General features: G+C 49.4%; 1 protein-coding gene across 1 annotated transcript in view; it reads left to right on the plus strand.

Annotated features, from left to right (window-relative positions):
- LOC123396111 overlaps nt 1–12797 on the plus strand; it is a 31484-nt gene extending 18687 nt beyond the window's left edge. Inside the window, exon 2 of the mRNA XM_045091156.1 lies at nt 12438–12797. Within this exon, the coding sequence (XP_044947091.1) occupies nt 12438–12521 (84 nt within the window). The 3' untranslated portion in view covers nt 12522–12797. The remainder of the gene's footprint in view (nt 1–12437) is intronic.
- The last annotated feature ends 10932 nt before the right edge of the window (nt 12798–23729 follow it).

Genomic DNA, 23729 nt, shown 5'->3' on the forward strand with positions numbered 1-23729 from the left:
GACTGGCAAGGGTGCCAGGAGCCTCGCCGGCTTGGAGTGTTTGTGCTTGGCCTGCTGGTAGGTCGAGCACTGCTGCACGAACTCCTCGACATCCCGCTTAAGTCCGCGCCAATCGAAGTGCTTGCACACTCACTGGTAGGTCGTCGTGGAGCCAGAATGCCCGCCCACCGTGATATTGTGCATCGCGGCAATGAGCTTGGTGCGGAGCACGGTGTTGGCGCCGATCCAGATGCGTCCGCAGCGACGAATGACACCCCGATGCAGCTCGTAGTCGTCGGGGCCGTGTTGGTGATGGCGAGTTGTACAGGCGATCCTGTGCGTCAGCATCCATGGAGTAGGAGTTGACCACCCCCTGAATCCACGCGGGCTGATAGGTCGATACGGCGGCGAGATCCAGCTGCTTGCCCACTCGAGAGAGTGCATCCGCGGCACCTTTGTCCAGATCGCGCTTGTACTGGAACTTGAATTGAAGGCCGACGAGTTTAGCCATGGCCTTGCGCTGCAACTCTGTCTCCAGGTGTTGCTCGCCCAAGTTGCAGAGTGACTTGTGGTCGGTGAGGATGTCGAAGGGCCTGCGCTGCAGATACGAGCGCCATTTGTCGATCGCCATCATCACGACGAGGAACTTTCTCGTATGTCGACAGCTGCTGATTGTGGACGCCTAGAGCTTTGCTGAAGAAGGCGGTGTGGTGAACGTCCTGGACCAGCACCGCGCCCACGCCGGTGTCGCAGGCGTCCGTCTCGATGGCGAAGGGCTTGTCGAAGTTGGGCAGAGCCAGCATTGGAGTGGTTATCATCGCCGTCTTGAGCATGTCGAACGCAGCATGTGCTTGCTCGTTCCACGCAAAGCCTTTCTTCGCGAGCAGTTGCGTTAGGGGCTTGGCGATGATGCCGTAGCGAGGTACGTACTTCCTGTAATAGCATGTCAGGCCAAGGAATCCGTGGAGCTCGGTGGTGTTTGTCGGCGTTGGCCATTGCTCCATGGCCCGCGTCTTCTCCTTGTCCGTGGCCACGCCCTCCTTGGAGATCACATGTCAAAGGTAGACGAGGTGGTTGCAAGCGAAGCTGCACCTCGACTCCTTAACGAACAACTAGTGCGCTCGAAGAAGCTCGAAGACGATGTGTAGATGCTCGAGGTGTTTCTCCACTGTTTCACTGAACACGAGAATGTCATCCAGAAAAATGATAACGAATTTGCGCACATGCTTACTGAATATGGCGTTCATAAGACATTGGAACGTCGCCGACGCGTTGGTGAGGCCGAATGGCATGACCCGCAACTAGAAGTGGTCGTGGTGTGTCTTGAACGCCGTCTTGGATTCGTCCTCTTCGCGCATGCGTATCTGGTGGTACCCTGTGCGGAGGTCCAGTTTAGAGAACACCGCCACGCCAGCCAGTTCGGCCAGGAGTTCGTCGACGATGGGCTAGTGAAACTTGTTCTTGTTAGTGGCGTCATTTAGGCGACGGTAGTCGACGCAGAAGCGCCACGTCCCGTCCTTCTTCTTAACCAGCAGCACTGGCGCGGCGTAAGGGCTGACACTGTTTGTGATCACCCCGACATCCAGCATCTCCTTGACCTGGCGCTCGATCTCGTCCTTCTGGAGGGGCGATACGACCGTGTGTTGGCGGGAACCACGCCCTCCACCAGAGTGATCGTGTGGTCATACTGGCGATGGGGAGGAAGGCCGCACGACGTCGCGAAGATGTCGGTGAATTTGTCGAGCAGGTCGGTAAGTGGAGTATTGCTGACGCCCTTATGTGCGGGAGGAGGGGGCCGGCCACCGGTGTCCACCATGGCCATGGCCCATACGTCGTTGCTCGCGATCATCTTGTGGAGCTCCTTCGGTGTCATGGGCTTGAGTGTCGGGGTTGCTGTCGTTTGCACGCTGCAGAGGGTGACCACCTCGTCGGCGTGCTGGAACTTGACCCATTTGTCTTGCCAGTGGCATGTCATGGGACTCTGCTGGGCTAGCCAGTCCATCCCCAGGATGCCGTCGCGCGCGCCTATCTGCAGCTTGCGCATCGGTGTGGAGAAGGTGTGCCCCTACATCCACCATTTGAGCTCGGACACGATGCAATCTTGGCGCCGATCAGCTCGACTAAGGATTTGTTGACGAAGCTGTGAGTGCTGTCGGAGTCGAACAGGAGTAGCATCACTTGATTGCCCACCAGTGCACGAAGGCGGATGGTGGTGGCCGAGTCGGTGCCGTCCAACACCTGCGAGGAGAGGAGACATCACTCTGGCGCATCCGCTGGAGGTGCTGGTGGAGGAGCGCCTGGGCCTGGATCATCTAGCAGCTCCATCGCATGTATGGCGTCGTCGGAGAGGAACTTGCCATGCTCGCCCACGCGGATGATGAGCAACTGGGCGGGTTGGGCACACTTGTTCCGACGAGTAACGATCACCACACTTGAAACACAAGTTGTTGGCGCGCCTGAAGTCGCGCAGTTGCCGCTCGCGCGCGTACTCGGCCCCTTTTGTTCGGATAGGCGCGGCGGCTCGTGGAAGTTGTGTCGGAGACGTTGTTGGAGGTCTTCCTGGTGGGGGCATGCAAGGTTTCGCCCGCGTCGTGCCCAGCTCCTCCTCCTGGATGCGGGCCAGCACGGAGGCGCGCGTGATGCTGGATGGTGCTTGAAGACGCACCGCGGCGCGGAGTTCGTCCTTGAGCCCCAAGAGAAATTGCGTGACGAAGAACTTGATGTTGATGGTGGGGTCGAGGGCGAGAAGATGGTACATCTGCTCGTCGAACGCAGCGCGGTAGTCGGAGACGGTCCCGGTTTGGCGAAGCTGTCACAACTTGTGCATAACCAGCTCGTACTCGTCGGCGCTGAATTCTTCCAGTAGAGAGGCCGTGAACGCCTCCCAAGTGATGTCGTGATATGTTTGACGAAATGCCTGTAGCCAGTGCGCGGCCTGGCCGTCGATGTACAGAGCCGCGGTGGCCACCCAGTTGTGTGGTGCCACCCAGAGCTCGGAATAGGCCAGGCAGCGATCGGTCCACAAGTATGGGGCGGTGCCCTTGAACCTTGGAAAATCATGCTTGGGCGGCTTGTGGTGCTCCCCGTTGGTGTAGAACGCGGTCGGGGAAGAGGCCGACCCCATCAGCGCCACAGTGACCGCGGCCGGGATCGGAATCAAGGGCGGACGGTTGTCCCTCAAACGAACCTGCAGTCCTGCCGGACGAGCCAGATCCGGAGGGTTGCGCGGAGATGGGGGCGGCGGTGGTGGTTGTGGCTCCAGGGCTTGCTGGACCAGGGTGGTGACCGATCCGGCGGTGGACGAGGATGGCTCCACCGTCTTGCGCGTCACATCGACATTCGCCCGCGTCAGATCGATCTGCTTGGCGAGGCCATGTAGTTCTTTGGTGAACTGCATGTTGAAGGCGGCTTGGATCTCGATCTGCTTGTCATGGAGCACTTTCTGCTCGTGGACCTTGGTGATGAGCGACTCCAGCAGCTTGGTGATGTTGCTGTTGCCCAGGATTTGTTGCCCAGGATTTGTCGTGTCGCTGCCGAAGGTTTCTAGGGCGTAATTGCTGTTGACTGGCAGAGATCGAACCCCGCGATGGATTTCGAGCGAGCCGACCGGAGTGGCTCACACCGACGTGGTGGATGTTACCGATCTGCTCACCAGAACGGGAAAAAAAATTCGACGAGATTTTGGCTTTGAATACCAACTGTACCGCATTGGAGGAAGGGAAAGGGGATCAGATCGGGAGGTGAGAGGCAGAGAGGAGAGGGACGAGCCTTGTAGGAGAAGGTGATAGGGTTGCAGAGGAATCTTATGTAGGTTTAGAAAAGTTCACATACAACACACCCCTCTCTGCCATAGGCTGCTGCTTTATAACCCCACACCCACACACATGCTTTCTCCTAGGTTGCCTGCTCGCATGCCAGGTCACACCTGCCAGGTGTGGCCAGGTGTGACATGATTCAACATCCACTCGCCTTAAGGCTACTCATATTGGGGAGTATCATATAGTAGTATCAATGCATATGATATTATGGTATGATACTACCTTCATAGTGCATAGTATTATAAACTAGTATCATAGTTGGTCTCATTTTTTGACATGCATGACACATACTAGCATTGCATTTTAACATGATACGGTATCTACCTATGTTACTCTAACCCTCTCTCTCTTTAATTATGTGCCACATCAACATGTTTGCTAGTCCCTCGCTATGGCCAGCCTAATGTTGACAATTAAGATATACCTTTACCAGGACCGCTGAACTTGTCGGTTATTATGCTTAAGAAAGACCAAAAGACACAATATGAGAACTAACTGCTCTCCTATGCCTCATGATAAATGTGTCAAGTTCTAACTTATATTTCTCAAATATTCAGCTTGTATAACCTCTCATTTGCCAGTTTATATTTACATTGGAATTTCTCTTACCTAAGCATAGCAATTGATGTCTCAACAGCTATGTTAGGAGGTTCTACAATTTACTTGTTATGGATATAATTTTGTTGTACCCATTCGTTATGGATTCATGCTAAATAGAGAACTGTGTCAATGAGAAATACTAAATCAGCAACATCATCTTGTAATATGTTTCGTATGGCTTGTTGGAATGGAGAAAATTGTACAGTTAAAACTGTATCGACTAACTTCACAACGTCCTTATTTTAGACCAACTTGAATTACGTGCCAGTTAATCTCATATTTCTGATCTATGATCGAGTCAACCAAAATTTCATCAAATTGGTCTGTCAATAGCTCACCCAATGCACTAGGGAGTACGAGGAATTTACCATCGTAGGGTGTAGCAAATTTGGCATGTGCTTGACAATGTTTTGGCGGAATCCTGTTATTACTTTTCTCTTCCTCTCCTCTATGCTGGTTGTGCAGGCAAAATATGATTATATTTTTCGAGAAAACGCAAAAGACTTTTGCGTTTCATTTCATTGAAAAGATAGGGGTTTGAGTTACAATCCTCCTAGGAGGTAGTTACAGGGCTAGAAAAGAAAATCAGTGGACGTCCCAGGTCTGTGGGATCGCGGCTTTGAGGCCTTGTGCGCCGGATCTGGCCCAAAGCGCTGCTTCCTCCTTGATCTTCGCTATCAGGCTAGTGGTCGAGGGGCGACCTCTGTCAAACACGCAGTCATTCCTGTGCTTCCATGTCATCCAAGGCATGAGCAGGGTCATGGATGCGAGGCCTTTGCGCATCAGCTTCGGCGTAGTCTGCCTCGCGGTGGTCCACCAAGCATTGAGTGATTCCTCGCCATCGGGTGGGCGACATGGCATCCTCAGCCAGGCCAGGGCCTCGTGCCAAACCTGCCGGGAGAATGGGCAGGCAAGGAGGAGGTGGTGCATGGTTTCTGGTTCCTGGTCGCATAGGGGGCACCGTGGGGGATGTTGTAACCCTCTTCTGGCAAGCCGGTCAGCCGTCCAGCAGCGATCGAGCTGGGCGAGCCAGTGGAAGAATTGGACGCGCGGCGGCGCCCAACATTTCCAGGTGAGCTTCCAGGCATCGCATGAGATGAAGCCATGGAAGGTAGCTTTGTAGGCCGATTGCACGGTATAAGTGCCGCTTGTAGTCCACTTCCATAGCAGGTGATCAGGCTCATTGGAGAGCGTCGTGTGTTCGATCTTGTGCCAGAGCTGTAGGTATTGGCCAACCTCTTGGATCCCGAGCACGCCATGGATATCCCGTGCCCACTTGTGAGCTTGCAGCCCATCGGCCACGGTCCGTAGCTTGCGCCGGTGCTTGAGGATGCATGCATGTAGCAGGGGCGCGATTTCGCGGATGGCACGTCCCTCAATCCATCTGTGTTCCTAGAAAAGGGTCTGCTGGCCGTTGCCGAGCTGCATGGTGGTGGAGGCGAAGAAGTCGCGTTCCTCCGCCGAGAATTGCATGTCGAGGCCACTCCATGCTCTGCTGTTATCAGTGCGGTTGAACCACAGCCAGCGCATGCGCAGCACAAGGCCGGAGCGCTCCAGGTCGCGGACGCCGAGGCCACCCAATGAGATTGGGCGCGCGACATGTTGCCAATTGACATGGCAGTTGCCGCCATTGGCATCAGCGCGCCCTGCCCATAGGAACCCCTGCTGGATCTTCACCAGCGCTTTGACTGTCTTTTTCGGCGGCGCGAGCACGAGTAGTTGGTGAATAGGGATCGCGCTCAGGACAGCTTTAACAAATGCGAGGCGACCAACCTTGTTCATGAGGCGCGCCTTCCAGCACGGGAGCATGCCGGCGGTCCTGTCGACGACGGGCTATAGCTGGGCTACAGTTGGGCGCCGGATTGTCAATGGGATGCCCAGATAGGTGATGGGCAGGTCCACAATGGGGCACCCAAGCAGGTCGACAACGGGCGCGGCCGCGACAGGGTCGCAGCGAATCAGCATGGCGGAGCTCTTCAGGAAGTTAACCTGGAGTCCAGAGGCGCGCCCGAAGAGTTGCAGGATGCTCTTTACCGCCTCGATGTCGCCGCGCGAGGGGTGGCAGAAGAGAATCACGTCGTCGGTGTAGAGTGAGACAACGGGAATCGAGCGGCGGGGGTGCAGTTGCTGTAGGATGCCGAGCTCGATGGCGCGGTGCAGCAGACGCCCTAGGGTGTCCACCGCGAGGACGAAGAGCTGGGGTGACAGGGGGTCGCCTTGCCGTAGACCGCGGCGGTGCCAGATGGTGGGGCCAGGCGCGCCGTTTAAGAGCACCTTGGTGCTGGCTGTCGAGAGAAGAATCGCCAGCCAGTCCAGGAAGCGATCGCCAAAGCCGTATTGGTGCAAGACTTTGAAGAGGAACGCCCAACTGATCGAGTCGAAGGCGCGCGCTAGGTCCAGCTTCAGAAGCACGCGAGGGGCTCCAAGCTGGTGTAGCAGGCGCGCAGATTCCCGCACGAGGACGAAGTTGTCGTGTAGGCTGCGCCCTGGGATGAACGCGTTCTGGTTTGCGCTGATGAGGTCATTGAGCTTGGGGGCGAGGCGTAGCGACAGGACCTTCGCGAAGACCTTGGCCACGAGATGGATCAGGCTTATGGGCCTGTAATCAGCAAGGCCAGTCGCGTCCGCGCGCTTGGGGATCAGCGTGAGGAGGGCCTGGTTCAGGGAGCTGAAACCTCGTCCCCTTAGCACGTACAGCTGCTGGAACACGTCGAGTAAGTCCTGTCGAACAATGGGCCAGCAGGCGTGCAGGAATTCGGCGGTGTAGCCATCCGGTCCTGGTGCCTTGCGCGCTGGCAACCGCTTCACCGCCTGCCAAATCTCCTCGGTGCAAAAGGGCGCATCGAGGTCATCTAGGCTGGCCGGCGTGATGAGGTCTGAGAGGTCGAGGGTGCACTCTCGAGATACCGTGGAGCCAAGCAGGTCGTCGAAATGTGCGAAGGCCGTAGCAGCCATGTCGCTGTGGTCGGTAACCACGTCGTCGCCCACGGTGATGCTGCGAATCCTGTTCTTCTGTCGCCGGTACGTGCATTGGCGGTGGAAGAAGGATGTATTGGCGTCGCCATCCTTGAGGAACGCGACGCGGGCTCGCTGTCGGGCAATGGAGCGCTCGAGGGAGGCAAGGCCAAGGTAGGATGCCTTAATCTGACGGTGGAGCCAATTCTCATGCGGGGATAACATCCTGCTCTCCTGCGCAGTGTCGAGCTTGAGGAGGATCTCCCTGGAGACTGCGAGCTTGAGGCGCACGTTGCCCATTGTCTTGGAGCTCCAGCTCGTCAACTTGCGTGCAGTAGCCTGCACGCGGAGCATGAGGCGTCGGAAGGGATCGTCGTCATGGACGGAGACCCACGCTTCCGCAACTATGTCTTGGAAGCCATCGAGACGTGTCCAGAAGTCCTCGAAGTGGAATCGCCGATGGGTTGGCGCTACCGGGGAGCAGTCGAGCAGGAGAGGGCTATGGTCGGAGACGACCGAGGTGAGGCAACTCAGGTGGCACTTGCCGTGGAGCTCCTCTCAATCTGCAGTGCAGAGGACTCGGTCCAGATGGACAAGCGTCGGGGGCGATTGCCCGTTCGACCATGTGTAGCGGCGTCCATTGAGGTAAACCTCTTTGAGCGCAAGGTCGTTGAGCACGCGTCGAAATCGACCCATCATCCGGTGGTTGACATTGCCATTGTTTTTGTCTTCGTCTCGGTAGATAAGGTTGAAGTCGCCACACAACATCCACGGCCCAGGGCACTCGACGCGAGCGTCGCGGAGTTCTTGCAAGAAGGCGATCTTGCCAGCATCTTCTTGTGGGCCGTAAACGACAGTGATCCACCAGGGAGCAGTTGCTCCGGTCGGAGTGGAAACCCTAGCAGATAGGGTGTTGGCAGTGAAAGAAGGATCGGTGATGGTCACCTCTCTACTTTTCCATGCCAGCAGGATTTCGCCGCGGGTCCCAGTCGCGGGGAGGTATACATAGTCGTCGAATTCCAAGCCTAGGGTCTCGAGGACAATCGATGAGCAGATCAATTCCATCTTTGTTTCTTGAAAGCAAGCGATTGAGGCACTAGTGGTTACAATCAGTGATCTAATGGCGAGACGACGGGCGCGCATGTTCAGTCCGCGCACGTTCCACACAAGGATCTTTGGGCCGCAATTCATCGGACAGGTATCGACGGAGGGGCGCAACGCGCAGCTATGCCTCGATCGGGCTGCCCGCGATCACCGTTGTGATCGGCGCCGTTGCGGGATCGGAGGGGAGCTCACGATCAACCAGCATGGCGATGGCGGCGAGGACGGTTGTGGGGAGCGGGGTGGCGAAGAGCCCGTCGTAGGTTTGCATCTCGGCATCGGAGTTCCTCTGGTGGATCCCGACGATTCCCAATGTGCGCAAGATGTGGACTTGCGCACGTCGCTCAGCCGTGGGTGGACCGGCGGCCTTGCATGGCACTGACGAAGCAGAGCGCCCGCGCCTAGGGGTGGAGAAGCTTGGCGGGCAGCCTCGCTGCCTCTTTCCTGGGGTCGGCTGGGCTGCGCAGAGCTGCCTGGACGCTGCAGCCAAGAAGTCGCCGAGCGTCAGTGCCGCGATTGGCGCAGCGCGCGAACGAGAGCGGCGCATGGTGATCGGTGGCGATGCAAAGCGTGTAGGAGGTCCCAGAGTGGGCCTTCCATTGGTGGGGCCTGCCCGTGGGTCAACCAGTGGAGGCGACGTCGTGGGCCTAGCACTTGGGCCGCTCTGGGCCGCTAGTTGGGCAGTGGTGGGGCTGCCCGTGCTCAGATCCTTCCCAGTGGAAGCATCCAGGAGCTCCTCGCATGGTGGGGTGGGACCCGCCGTTTGAAATCCGTCCGCTTCTTCCCGCGATTTTCCCCCAGAGGGCCAGTTGGCGTCGTGGGTTGGTCAGGGGTGGGCCTCACCGTGGCAGAAGCTAACGCAGGGGAAGAATCACTTTGTCGGGACAACGGATCTGCCTCGGGGCCCAGCGGCAAAGAGAGGGACCCCACAAAAAGCGGCTGATCCGGCTGGGCAGGAGGGGTTGGTGTAGCGCGACGCGGTGTCCCGATGTCCTCCACTACCACGTCGGGCGACTGCGGGTTCGAATCCGTGCTGGGCCCGTCGCCAATGACGGGGTCCTGCGAGCGATTCTGGGCCACGGGGGTCCCCCTCTGCGGCTTCTGATCCTGTCGGCCTGGGGATCATAGGCAGAGCAGGTTTGACCGCTTTGCCCTACACTTTTTCAGGGGGTTGGCGTGGGCGACGGGTACCACGGGCCCCGCGTAGGCCAGGCCATGGCCGAATGATGCGGAACGGGCGGAGCGCCGCCGGTCACGCGATCGTACGTCGCACATCACAGGTCGAGGCCCAACCATCAACAATGGCGATGCCGTCAGCGCGCTGCGGGCGCGGGTTGCGCGGCCAGGGGAGGTCATCCATCTGCATGACGTCGGCGCGGCCAGCAGGGGTGGAGCCGGTGCGGCGCCTCTTGCGACCACGGCGGCGTTGGCGGGTGCGCCTGGCGGGGTCGTCGTCACGGCGCCCCTGGTCACCGCCCTGGCCGTCGTCGGGGTCGTCCGCAGGGGCGGGGCTACGCGGCGCTGGGGTGTCGAGCTCGGCACGGGCGAGCGTGATGGACACCGGGTGCGTGAGGGTGGAGATGGCAGGGGCGTCCGACTGGTGGCGCAAGGGATGCGACTCGACGATCTTCAAGATGGCATGGCGGCGAATGCGAGCCGGGTCTGCGGTGCGGGCAGAGAGCCGGAACGTGGCGAGGTCGGCGCGGGAGCGCGTGCTCGGGTGCAGCCTCTCTATCCAACAGCTGCTGCCCAGGATGTGCTTCGACGTGGAGAGGTGCCAGGCCTGGGCGGGGATCCCGCGGAGCTCAAGCTCGACGCGGTAGTCCAACCTGCCGGAGCCAGCGTGCGCGAGCTTGCACCATGGACGCAGCGAGAGGGAGAAGCGAGGGCCGGAGATGAAGTGGTCGCCGGCGAGGCGGTCCTTGAGCTCATGGGAGGCGAGGACGATGAGGAAGTCCTCTGGGCGGTGGAGGTGCACGGAGAAGTCGCCGGGGTGCAGGGCGAGGGAAGTGTGCAGCAGCTCGGACACCTCTTCCGCGGAGACGACGGGCCGCGTCCCAGTGATGGTCGCCACCATGGCCCGGCGCAGGACGCCCTCCGTCTCCTCGATCTCGACGGAGCGGGCAAGGGTGACCCGCGCCGGAGCGGACGGGACCTCGGTGCGGTCCTGGGCCTCCATGGGGGGCAGTAGCGGTGGTGTGCGGAGCGCCACGGGGCGCGGCGTAGCCGGCGGGGCGGTCCTCGTCGCAGGCGCGCGCGGGGAGTGGGCGCGGGTGCCGGAGCGGCGGCGGTCTGGGCATTCCTAGGATTCGTGGCCCGACACGAGGCAGCGGCGGCAGCGGACATCCCCTGTGCAGTCGCGCACCCTGTGGCGCGAGTCCAGGCAGCGGAAGCAGAGTCCCGCCGCCTCCTCGGCCGATGGGCTGCGGTGGCAAGGTGGTGCAGGGCCCGGCGCAGCGGCACGCCGGGGACGGCGACGTCGGTCCCTGCGTCGAGGGAGCTCGAACCCCTCCTGGTCGACCTCGGCCGCGGCTCCAGCGCGCTTCTCCTGGTGCACCTCCGAGCGTGGCCCTAGGCGAGCTGTGGCCGGCACCCGGCGCACACCAGCCGCATGGGGGGCGGGTGGGTCGGCACGGGGTGGCGTAGCAGCCTGCTGGCGCGCCATCGGAACCGGGGAGCGCGGGGAGGCGGCGACCTCGCTGTAGGAACGCGCGGAGGACGCGCCGTCGAGGGAGACCTGCCAGCGGCGCGCGTGGCCGGAGGAGCTCGCCTCGCTGGAGCAGGAGAAGGCCATGGCGAGGGGAGGGTGTCGGCGGAGCTCGACGGCGACGGGAGGAGGCGGGGCTAGGCTAGGCTAGGGGTTGGGGAGCGGAGCCATTCACCCTTAACTTTAGTCTTGAGGACCCCTCTACTCCTTGCAAATTGATTGTGATTGCCTTAGTGATGTGATGCAAATACATTTTTCCTCTGGACTTGGTGCAAACCCCCCCCCCCCCCCCCCCCCCCCCCCAAACAACAACACAACACAACACCCACGCACAATATTAGTTTTTACTGTCTTTAATGCTGATTTGTAGTAGAAGAGTAACCTAATTTAAATCTGATATTTCACATTCATTGTGCACCCCAGTTTATATTCGAATTTGAACAAACTCACTACATTTTGGCTGATTCAATTCGACGAATGCAACCAGTCTCTGATCAATTAGACGAGCTAAGAAGTCAAGCGTGTGCCTTCTCTTCTGTTTCTTCAAAATTTTCAGGGTATTACCATTGGGTGTGTGTGTATTACCGTGTATCATTGCCCTTATCGGAACCTAAGGTTTATCACTCTAAATGCGGTTTCCTGAACTTGAGCCAAGTGCAAAAGGAAGTGATGATCTGGATCCATGCGGCTTGCAACACATAATATTAGGCTGAGTCTATCATCAAGCATCGAACTATGAAGTTTGAGACGAAAGTTGCTGACTATTGGGTTTAGAACCTCAAGTAGCCATCTGTATGGTTTAACTTCTTTTTAATAGTTACTCAAAGAACATATTATTATCCGTTGTTTGCTCTATATGCTTGTCCCCTTCTCTGTGAAACCCGGCCCTGTAAACTCCAATCAAGCTCTGATTCTTTTGATTCTGGACATTTGGACATCTATTACAGTAATCCAAAATTATCCTTACTGTGATGCTATGACTTATGTTCCATGTTGCTGATTGACATGACTTACTCCCCGCCAAACTGTACAATTTATTCCATTGGTTTTGGCTAACACGATGGCAATCATCCACATGTAATTTTGTTGAAAAACCTTGTGACTGTACAGTCTTAAATCTTTACTAGTTGACCCGGGTGTAAGTCAATAACTCCCGGAAGTGTCTCATGGTTGCATGTGTAATTGTAGAGTTTGTATCCTGCTATTATCTTTCCAGGGCATATTTTGTAATGAATACCAAACTATTAACACCGCAATGTCTATGTCTTTGCTTTCAGAACGAAGCAGTTATAAGGGCTTGTACTCAAGCAGAATCATCGTCAACTTCAAACACGGCTGCCACATCTGAGAAACAGCAGTAGTTTGCATAGTCAACTCATGGTTTGTGGTGAAGAAACTGATATGCAGTTAAAAGATGGGCGTTGAACTTGCATAACATGCTGAAGCCTAAAACAATATCCTTCCATATACGTTTTAGTTTGTCTTGTCAGAAGTTTGAACAATTGCATGCATGTACGCATCGACTTTCTTCATTAAGAGGATATCATTCCTTGCCGCCATGGGCATCTCTGCCCCATCCGGCTTACGTAAGCTTGTAGCATCACTTCCCACTTCATGAAAGTTCACTGTTTCTTTTTTGTTTTGTTTGACAGTAGTACATTACTTTATTCTAGAAACTAAGTGGGCGCCATTTGTGATGAGATTATTTCTTAGGTTTTTGAAGATGTCTGGGAACATGATTTGTTTGCTTTGCTCCGTTCTGCATCATGCCTAGGCCGCCGAATCTACTTTTCTGTTGATGCAGTGTACCCATGTCATGGAGGTCAGCTAGTCACTTCTTTTCTTTTTCTAAGGCCAACTTCAACGCACGGACCCATTTAGTCCGTGCAATTCTGTTTCGAAATGGACAGAAAACATTGATGTGCCGACGCGGTTTGTTTTTCATCTGTCCAAGACCCACTTTTGGCTTAAATTTGGACGGGTTTGCGTTGCTGTGTCCAACGCACTGATCTATTTGGTTTGTGCAATTCAGTTTAGGTTGGAATGGACCAATTTGATTCGTGCAATTCAGTTTAGGTTGAAATGGATAGAAAACGCGGCTTGATGCGTTGACGCAAACAGACAGTTGTTCTTTTTCATGTGCTCGTGACCCATTTTCGGTCCAAATATTTGGACCGTGTTTGCGTTGTCGTGGAGACAGCAGGGACATGTGTGACACCTGTCCTTGTCCTTTCTCTGACTCGTTTGTTGGTGGCACATTCATCCTCATTTTCTTGAAACATGTCGTCCTTTTGCTCGCTTGCGATGCCGATGCGCCAAACCCTGTTGCCGCCGCCTTCTCGGCCACCTTGGTCGATGGTGTTGCCGCCGCCTTCTCGGCCACCTTGGTCGATGGTGTGGCCGCATGCTCCAAGCGCCCAAAGAAGCCCAAGAAGGTGTCCGTTGGTGGCACAGTTCACCCCCATTTTCTTGAAAACATGTCGTCCTTTTGCTCTTGCCATGCCGATGCGCCAAACCCCACCGCCACCGCCTTCTCGGAGTTTAGGAAGCTACCACAATTTGGCACCAACAAGTCAGTATCACAAGACGGTGTTTGTTGCATTGTTGCAAAAAGGTCTGACAGCCGCATAACCCTGTATTAATGCTGACTGTTGAGGCTCGTCTGTCAGGGCTGACGTGGCATGATCTTTTGTGAAAAAAAACCTTACCTTTCATTTAATCATATGAATATCCTTTCTTTTTGCAAAAAAGAGTTGCAAAAAAAACAAGAATTAGTTGCGAGCCTGGCAGGGCTGACGTGGCATGATCTTTTACGAAAAAACCCCCTTAATCATGTGAATATCCTTTCATTTGCAAAAAAGAGTCTTGCCAAAAAAATAAGAATTGGTTGCGAGTGGGCGTGGGGTTTCGAACCCGCGACCTTTCATTTAATCATGTGAATATCCTTTCTTTTGCAAAAAAACAAGAATTAGTTGTGAGCCTGGCAGGGCTGACGTGGCATGATCTTTTGCAAAAAAAAAACCTTAATCATGTGAATATCCTTTCTTTTGCAAAAAAGAGTCTTGCCAAAAAAAATAAGAATGGTATCTTTTACGAAAAGCCCCTTAATCATGTGAATATCCTTTCTTTTGCAAAAAAGAGTCTTGCCAAAAAAAATAAGAATGGTATCTTTTACGAAAAGCCCCTTAATCATGTGAATATCCTTTCTTTTGCAAAAAAGAGTCTTGCCAAAAAAATAAGAATTGGTCGCGAGCAGGCGTGGGGTTTCGAACCCGCGACCTTTCATTTAATCATGTGAATATCCTTTCTTTTGCCAAAAAAACAAGAATTAGTTGCGAGCCTGGCAGGGCTGATGTGGCATGATCTTTTGCAAGAAAAAACCTTAATCATGTGAATATCCTTTCTTTTGCAAAAAAGAGTCTTGCCAAAAAAAAAAAGAATGGTCGCAGGCAGGCGTGGGGTTTCGAACCCGTGACATGCGATACGCTGCTCGCGCTGTGACCACCACGCCACCGAGTCATTCATCATAAAATGCTAACAGTAAGTCTATTTATACTATGATTTTGTACATTCCGATCTTTTATACTCCCTTCGTCCTAAAATAATTGTCTCGACTTTGTATTAGCTTTAGTATAAAATTATACTAAGTTTATTTTGGAATGGAGGAAGTATATTTTTACCGAAACATGGCAGCGGATCCACGTGAGTCCCGCCTGTCAGTTGAATAGAAAAAAGAATTCGATACTACTAAAAACTATTCGGAGCCTTCTGCTTTCTCACACGACCACCCCACCACTGATTCCTTCCGATTCTAGAAGACAAAGAACATCTTTACATTTAGTCAATACTTTGACAAAATATATGTAAGAATTTTTTTATTAATTTTTAGGTTCATGTTAATTTATATTTTTTTCCATTTGAGAACATAAATGTAAGAAAAAATTGCAATTATCCTGAAGGAGCGTGCTAGCTTCCGACCCTTCGGAAGATAAACAACATATCCGAACGTTTCTTTTTCCTAACTAATTTCACATGCATACAACTTTACTAACTAATCTACGGAGCAAAGGAGCGCATGCAACCAGCCTTAACGTATGATTTCATGCATGCATCCAAACTAAAGTCAAAATAAACGATGTCATTAAAAGTTTCTTTTATTTTGAAACTTTAATATGTTTTGTAGCTCAAACCATTGCTTCGATTTAAAATTTTTTTTCACATAAAAAATTCGTTGCGACGAGATCCTCAAAACTAGATCCCATGTTGACATGTTTCGGCGACTTTTTTTTAGATCAAAAGTTACCACACATGTACTATGTAACTTATCATGATGTTTACACTGAAGTTACCGGGGATGTTTCAAATAGTCTTTTTTTACCTGGGCAAGCGGTTACCACAATGTTTGTAAGTAAATTATGAAGTATGCAACTTGTGCTCCACGTGCTCCACGTGCCGCATGGTATGACTCGGTAATGGAAGTTTGCGGGTCATATGCCTGCCGAGGCCCGTTTAGCTGTAAGTCGGGCCAGTGTGTTGGTCACCTACGATCAGGTGTGTGGTTTGTAAAAAACATTCTATTTACGTAAAAGTTGCCAGGTGTACCGGTGTTTGTACCTAAGTTATTAGGTCTGGTCAAAAAAAATTCATGTTTTTTACATAAAAGTTATCGGAGTTATGCTTTTCAAACAAAAAAAACATAGTAAAAATCACCGCGGTGTTTGTACATGAATTATCAGCTCTGTTGCGCCTATATTACCATGCTATTTACACATAATTTGCCAGGTATATTTTTTAATAACTTTTTCACCGGGGTCAAAAAAGTTTCTGGGAGCTGGTATGTGAGTAATCAGGTGTGTTGTGTATATATTACCAGTTATTTACACATGATTTATCGGGGGTGTTTTCAACAACTTTTTTCTCGGATTAAAAAGTTATCACATTTGGGCTAAGTAATTATCACCTATGTTGTGTGTATATTAGCATGCTATGTATACATAGGCTACTGCAGTGTTTTCAACAAATTTTATCACGATGTCAAAAGTTACTGCGGTGTTTGTATGCGAGTTATCATCTGTGTTGTGCATATAATTACCACACTATTATCATAGAGGTTACTCGGGGTATGTTTTTTCGAACAATTTTCATCCGGGGGGTCAAAAGTTATCGTGGTATTTGTACATGTGTTATTACCTCTGATGTGCGTATATAACCATGTTTTTTACACCAAAGTTATTAGGGGATGTTTTTGAACAACTTTTATCTCGGGATTGAAAAGTTACCGGGTTGTTTGTACATGAATTATCAGCTACATTGTGCATATATCATCATGCTATTTACACAAAAGTTACAATGTATATGTATTTCAACATTCTTGCTCCCAACCCATGGATAATATGAGTCTGGAGCTTCTTTCGTATCCCCATAATTTCTTCATAGTGGCTCCTTTCCGTTTTTCGATAAGTCAAAAAATTACCTTGTGTTTGTACGTGACTTATCACTTTATTTTATGTACATTATCATGCTACTTACGCAAAAGTTATCAAGATATGTTTTTCAACAACCTTTTCCCCGTTAAAAATAATTACCGTGGTATTTGTATGTGAGTTGTCAGCTCTATTGTGTATATATTATCATTCTACTTACACACAAGTTATCTGGTATGTTTTTTCAACATCTTTTTATTGTTAAAAAAGTTGTTATGATGTTTGTATGTGATTTATCAGCTCTATCATGTGTAAATTATTGTGCTACTTACACAAGTTATCGAGGTATGTTTTTAACAACCTTCCTGTTAAAAAATACCTGATATTTATATGTGAGTCATCAAGCCTACTGTGTGTAAAAAATCAAGTATGTTTCAATGCCTCTTTGCTTCCGTGAAGGTTAAAGTTACCATGATATTATATATGTACACAGTTGGTGTGCATAAAAGTGCACTAAAGTGACATGAAAAATGCAACAATGACGAAATAGAGAATGCAATAGTACATAGTAATGCACTAGTAAAGGAATGTGTTTTAAAACACACTACTAAAAATAGGTCAAATAGGACAACCGCAATTTACTTTGCACAATAACACGAGCTATGTGAGTTGATTGTTGTGGTTGAGTACAATCTGATTGGTCTTAGGTTCCAATCCAAGCACCTCACTTTTTCCTCTAGCTTTATCCATTTTTACGTGAAAAAGGGCAATTGCTGCTGGCCGCCGGGTGCGGATCGGATGGCACCGCATATGTTTGGATCTGATGCAAAAATCCAAATGTCTGAAATAACAACTGCCTATCCTGAAAGGTAAATAAAGTGTTTGTGAATTTGAAAATAAAATTGTATATATATTTCTGTAAATTTTCATCATGCATTATAAAATTTATTATATTAAACAATAATTTAAATAAATGGTGTCAACTTTTTTAGTAACTATGCGTTTAAAAAATTACAATCAATATACACAATAACTGTGAGCTGTCTTGCTCAAGCGTGTGTGTGTGTGTGTGTGTATATATATATATATATGGGGAAAATAGATTCTACACCTGGTGGTAGTTACCATCATCCCCACTGCCATTTGATTGCATCAAGATATGTGCCTAACGGGTCATGGGCACCATAAAATCGGTTTTTTATGCTCGATTGGTTTGTTGGACTGAGCTTCCTAATTTTCTGGGATGCCAGACATTTTCTCTCGTCGTTTAATATTTTATTCATGGATACACGCTGAATTGGAATGACACAATCCGGTTAGGTCTCTTCAAATGGATATACTACTAGGTTTGTGTATGTACGTGCATGCATGCACATGCACGATTCCAAGAAGCTAGCTACTACATACACTTTATTTTTTTATAGTGTATATACGGTTAGTTGAAGATGTATATACTTTTAGAAGAAATATGTATATGAGAATAAAGTGCTAATTAGCATGCAAAACTGATCAGTCTCTATACTTTTAAATTGTATACTCCTAATTTGAACATACTTCATACTTCTTTTTGAGATACCCCATACTAGCTTTTTTGCGAAAACCCCACATACTACATACTAAGTACTTCCTCCGTCCGAAAATACTTGCCATAAAAATGGATGTATCTAGATCTATTTTAGTTCTAGATACATTCATTTTTATTCATTTGTGATATAGATAATTTCGGACGCAGGGAGTACATCATAAATTTTTGTACATATACTACTCTTATTGCGGCAAATAAACATACTACTTTCTTTATAAAATACCAAATACTCCATTTTTTTATGAAAGACCATATACTATATACTCCCTCCGTCCCAAAATTCTTGTCTTAGTTTTATCTAAAAATGGATGTATCTAAATACTAATATATGACTAGATACATTCATATTTAGACAAATCAAAGACAAAAATTTTAGGACAGAGGGAGTACTTTTTAAATGAACATATGCCACCGGAAGTATATATTGATATTCACCTCGCAAAAAAGAGAGTATGTATCATTTCTGCTGATGTTAGCATATATCCCCAAAATATACTTTTCCCAACTATATATATTCCTCAGCTCATACCATATACTCCTTCCCGTTCCCTCTACATACTCCATACTAAATACTACCATACTATATAGTTCTTTCAACTTCACACCATATATACTCCATGCTACATATACTATATATACTCCCATGCAAAAGAAACATACTACATACTCGTCGGTCCAAAATATACCTTTTAAAAACTCCATGATATACTATTTTTCAAAAAATATACTACATACTGTTTTCCAAAGAATATATACTATATACTGCTTTTCAAACTATGTAGTTCCACGTGCTGGTCGGAAGTATAGGAGAGAATCCTCAACAAAATACATGGGCCAGCACGTTCAACTTATAAAAATATCCTATCTATTCACGGTGATGCATTCGGCCAGCCAAGAAAATAGCAGGTTGTTGAACTAACTTTTTTAAATTAATTAATTAATTAATTAGATGTTAGTTAGCTGCCGACTATTGGATTCTTTCACATCCACCAGCCCGTTTGGCTTAGAGATAGGAAGAGACACGTGGATGTTAAACAACTAGGAGGTAACTACCACTGCTTGTACATAAAATTTGTCCTAAATATAATTAGAAATGTTCATCTTATATTTTAATAATATAGTTTTATATTTAAAATTGTTTAATATAAAGCTATTGTAAATGACACATTAGCGAAGCGGGAGGTAGCTGCGGCACCGAACTGTTCGGGATTTACTTTAAAAAAATATTTTGTAAAAAACGGAGCGGACAACAGTATATTAAATATCATACGTCATATGTTAATCAAATAATGTTATAGTGCTGTGACGTCGAGCGAGTGCTCCGTAGGTTCGAAACCCGTCGGCAGCACGCGTAGCGAAAAAGTTTCTATTTTATTTTTTGGCAAGATCCTTTTTTGCAAAAAAGGATATTCATGTGATTAAATAAAAGGTAAGCTTTTTCATAAAATATCATGCCACGTCAGCCCTGACAGGCGGCCCCAATGGTCGGATACAACGTTAATATGGGGTTATATGGTTGTGAGACCTTTTTACAACAATTAGCCCCTAAAATGGTACTGAAATGTGACAAACGCGTCTTGTGATACTGACTCGTTACGTGGTGTCGAATTATGATAGCTCCCTCCAATTAACTCGCCTTGTCAGCCACCCTGGTTGACGTTGTGGCCGCACGCTCCAAGCGCCCAAAGAAGCCCAAGAAGGTGTGCAAGTCGAGGAAGATGGCCAAGGGGCTGAAGATGGCCAAGGGGCTGGTTGGAGGGCCAAAGAGATAGAGAAAAAGGTCGTCAACGCCTCCGAGGCTGCCTTTGCGAAGAACGAGACCCTCGCCGTGCATCACACCCTTCTCATTCTATGGCCCCGTCGTGGTGAGATGACCATTCTTGCCTCCGCTGCCATGACACGGCGAGCACGGGCTCCTCGCTGCCCGACCGCCACGTTCAAAGTCTCCGGACACCTTCACAACGTCGTAGATGTAGGGATTCCCTTCCCAACATGACATGTGTGCGCCCCGCTTCTACACGTCACCTTTGGGCTGCTCACTGGAAGCGATGTGATCGTGTCGGCCACCCCCGTGGCCCTTAACCTCGCCACACTTGTGGCCTCGTAGTCCACCAGGGCGCAAAGGAAGCGACTGCGGCAATTCCCTACGGATAACCTTCCCGACGCGTGCAACATGTTCGATGATACGTCAGCCCCAAAGTTGACACATGATGACCCGACCTACTATAATGATATCATGGTGAACATTTTTGGGGGTGGCCAAGAGTTAGACGCTGGCGGGATGCAAAGTCAAGACGACCGTGACCACTTCACGCAAGGCCAATAAGACATGGGCGGCCACGACAACGAGGAAGACACCGATGGCCAAGGCGACCAATGGCAAGAAGATACTGAAAGTGCGTTATATCGACTAGAGGGGGGGGGGTGAATAGGAGATTTTGAGAATTTCATCACTGAGGAAATTCCTCACTGATGACTAACTTGCAGCGGAAACAACAAAGGATCAGGGGTGCAAAGTATCACTACAACAGTTTTCAAGATGAGGAATATGAAAAATAGTTTGCACAGTACACATGCATAGAGAAAGTAGGTGATGATTAACTCGCGTGAAGAATTTGAGATTGAGGAATTTCAGAGAAAGTCTTCAGCAAATTCTTCAAACAATGACAATGAAAATCTTCAACATACAATATTGAGGAATTGAAAGAGTTGAAGAAATATGACCCGTATCACAGTGAAGACAATGGTTGATGACCCAGTTCCAACAACTGTGACAGTTGTACGTCTGGTTTGGAGCGGCTTGGTATTGAAACCAAAGGACACACAGTCTCGGGACACACAGTCCCTACCGTATTCTCCTTGAGCTAAGAACACACAGTCCTCGCTCAACACTCGTGGTAAGTCTTCAGGGTAGACTTCCAAACCCTCACAAACTTGGTCACCCGGCGATCCACAATTGACTGCTGGATTGCTCTAGACCATGACGCCTAACCGTATGGAGGATGCACAGTCCTCAAAGGTAAAAGGCTTCAGTCCCACAGAGGAACAAATTCTCCAGTGATGCTCAATCACTTGGTTTTTGGTTTGTGGTTTGGTGTTTGGGGTATTTCCTCACTGATGATTTACTCTCGCAGACTCTGAGGAATTTGGGTTGCTCTTAATGACAAGTGTCAGTTTCTCACGGAGCAGCCAACCAGCTAATGGTTGTGTGTGTGTGTGTGGGGGGGGGGGGGGCTATTTATAGCCTCGGAGCATCCCGACATGATTTGACATTAATGCCCTTAAATAATATGACCGTTGGTGTGGATAAGATCAGTGATGTGGCGCGAATTGCGGCAACGGTCGGGACCCTCAACTGTGAGAGTCCTCATGTCTCTCTTATTCCTCACTTGAGGCTTTTGGTAGGATTATGCTTGGGTTGAGCATCATGAGGAAATTCATTCCGAAAAGTTACCTCGACCCCGTTTAACAGTACGGTGTTCCTATGACTCAAGAGTGAAGAAAATGAAACAGAAATAATAAATCTTCACGCTTCAAAGTCTTCAAATCGTTTTTCTTCAAGACACACCGAATTCCTCATCTTCAATATCTTCATGAGGAATATCAATTTCATCGCATTTTCTTCGCTATCAAAGTCTTCAGCAGATGACCAATTTCTTCAGCCGAAGATATACATTTTTAGGGGTCGATATTCATCGTATATTTCAAACTCCTCAGCGACTTATAGATCCTGTGTACAATCATGAACACATTAGATACTTAACCTATAAGTCTTCAAACCACCAAAATCACTAAGGGGCACTAGATGCACTTACAATCTCCCCCTTTTTGGTGGTTGATGAAAATTAGGTTAAGTCTTCAACGGGGATAAAAATATGAAGTGTAAATACTCAATTGAGGAATTTTAAATCAAGATATAGAGAGACTCCCCCTGAAATTGTGCATATCTTGAGGATTTTGCTTTTCACAGCAAATGCACATTGATGATTTATATCATGGAGATCTCCCCCTGAGTCTTGTAAATCATGCATACATATGACATATAATATGAAGAATTTGAGAATGCATGATGAGAAATGGTATCTGATGAATTTCAGCATGCGTGCATTAATATTTCGAGGAATAAGCGTGCGAAGAAAAACGTTCAAAAGCGTCAGAGTACCATCGAGCTTAAGTTACAACTCATTACATAAAACACTTCAGAAGAACCAAGAGTTTGTAACTTAATAAAGTTCATAAGCCCCAAAATATATCCCGCGTGAAGACTAACTCTCAGATATCTCCCCCTTTGTCATCAAGTGAAGAAAAGGGACAAAACTGAGGACTAATGCCCCTTGAAGACTTTCACTTCTTGGCTGATGAAGAAGACGCGTGAGGATTCTTGGCGACGGGCATCCTCCTTGGGCCAGTGGCAGTGTCTTCTTGTTCTTCATCAGATTCTGCAGTGCGGAATGAAGAAAAGGAGTCGTCCTCAAGGTCTGGAACTGGGATTGGCTTGAATTTCCTCTTGGGAGGCCATGACGAGTCGAAGTCCTGAGTAAATTCCAACTCATCAAGTTCTTCTTGAGTCTTCAGATGAGCCAAAGTGCCCCAGGTGCGATCAAAAACCTCATGAAGATAGTAGTGATTTTTCTTCACTGCATTCTCAGTCTCATTGAGGGTTTTCACAATGGCACTAAATTGACGTTTGACCCATTTGTGATTGCGATCGACCTTCTGATGAAGACTGAGGAGTAGTTCTCTATTAGCCATCACCCTTGGGGCAACTGGGCTAGGTGGCTCCTGAGTTTCAGTATTATCCCATGAGGAATATGCATCTGGTTCATGAAACTAGCCATCAAGGGGCCGACTACCTTCATTGATGACTGATTTTCCTTTCCTTAAACAAGCTCAAAAGTCTTCTTGTTAACTCTGATAGGAGGCATATATACAATGTGGTTGTTGAAATCAGCATGATAGTTGATGCCTGACTTGCGTCTGATGAATCTCATGGTCCATGGAGCGTAAATCTTCAGGTCGAAGGGTGACATAGCATTGTCAGCCAGAGTCCTCAGGAAGAAGCCGTGAAGGTTTATTGGGATGCCATGGATGATGTTGAAGAGGATATTCTTCATGATGCCTACAACATCTTCTTCATCATTATGGCCGTTGATTGGAGCGATGACACTGCACAGAATCCTGTAGACAGTCTTGTGTTCATACTTCAAGTCTTGAACCAGAAAAGTCGTTCTTGGAGGTTGATCTTTGGCCAAAGGCTTCATGAGGACTTTCATTAGTTTGTTGGGCAACTCCCGTTCATCATACATCATCACATCATGTTCTAAGGGAATTGACACCGGAAGCACTCGCAGCAGCTCAGTAGAAGGGGCTTTGTAAGGTGTGTGATGTGTCATCCAGTCCAACACCCAAGTGTTGATATCCTTCGGGTCTCCAGAGATGTGCAAAGTTGCATAGAATTGAAGAATGATATCACTGTTCCAATCACAGATATCTGTGCAGAGAGGCAACAGTCCGGCTTCATGAAGAACGTTGAGGACTGGGACGAAGCAAGGAATTTCTTC

Source organism: Hordeum vulgare, chromosome 5H (assembly GCF_904849725.1).
Source record: "Hordeum vulgare subsp. vulgare chromosome 5H, MorexV3_pseudomolecules_assembly, whole genome shotgun sequence".
Classification (NCBI taxonomy): Eukaryota; Viridiplantae; Streptophyta; class Magnoliopsida; order Poales; family Poaceae; genus Hordeum; species Hordeum vulgare.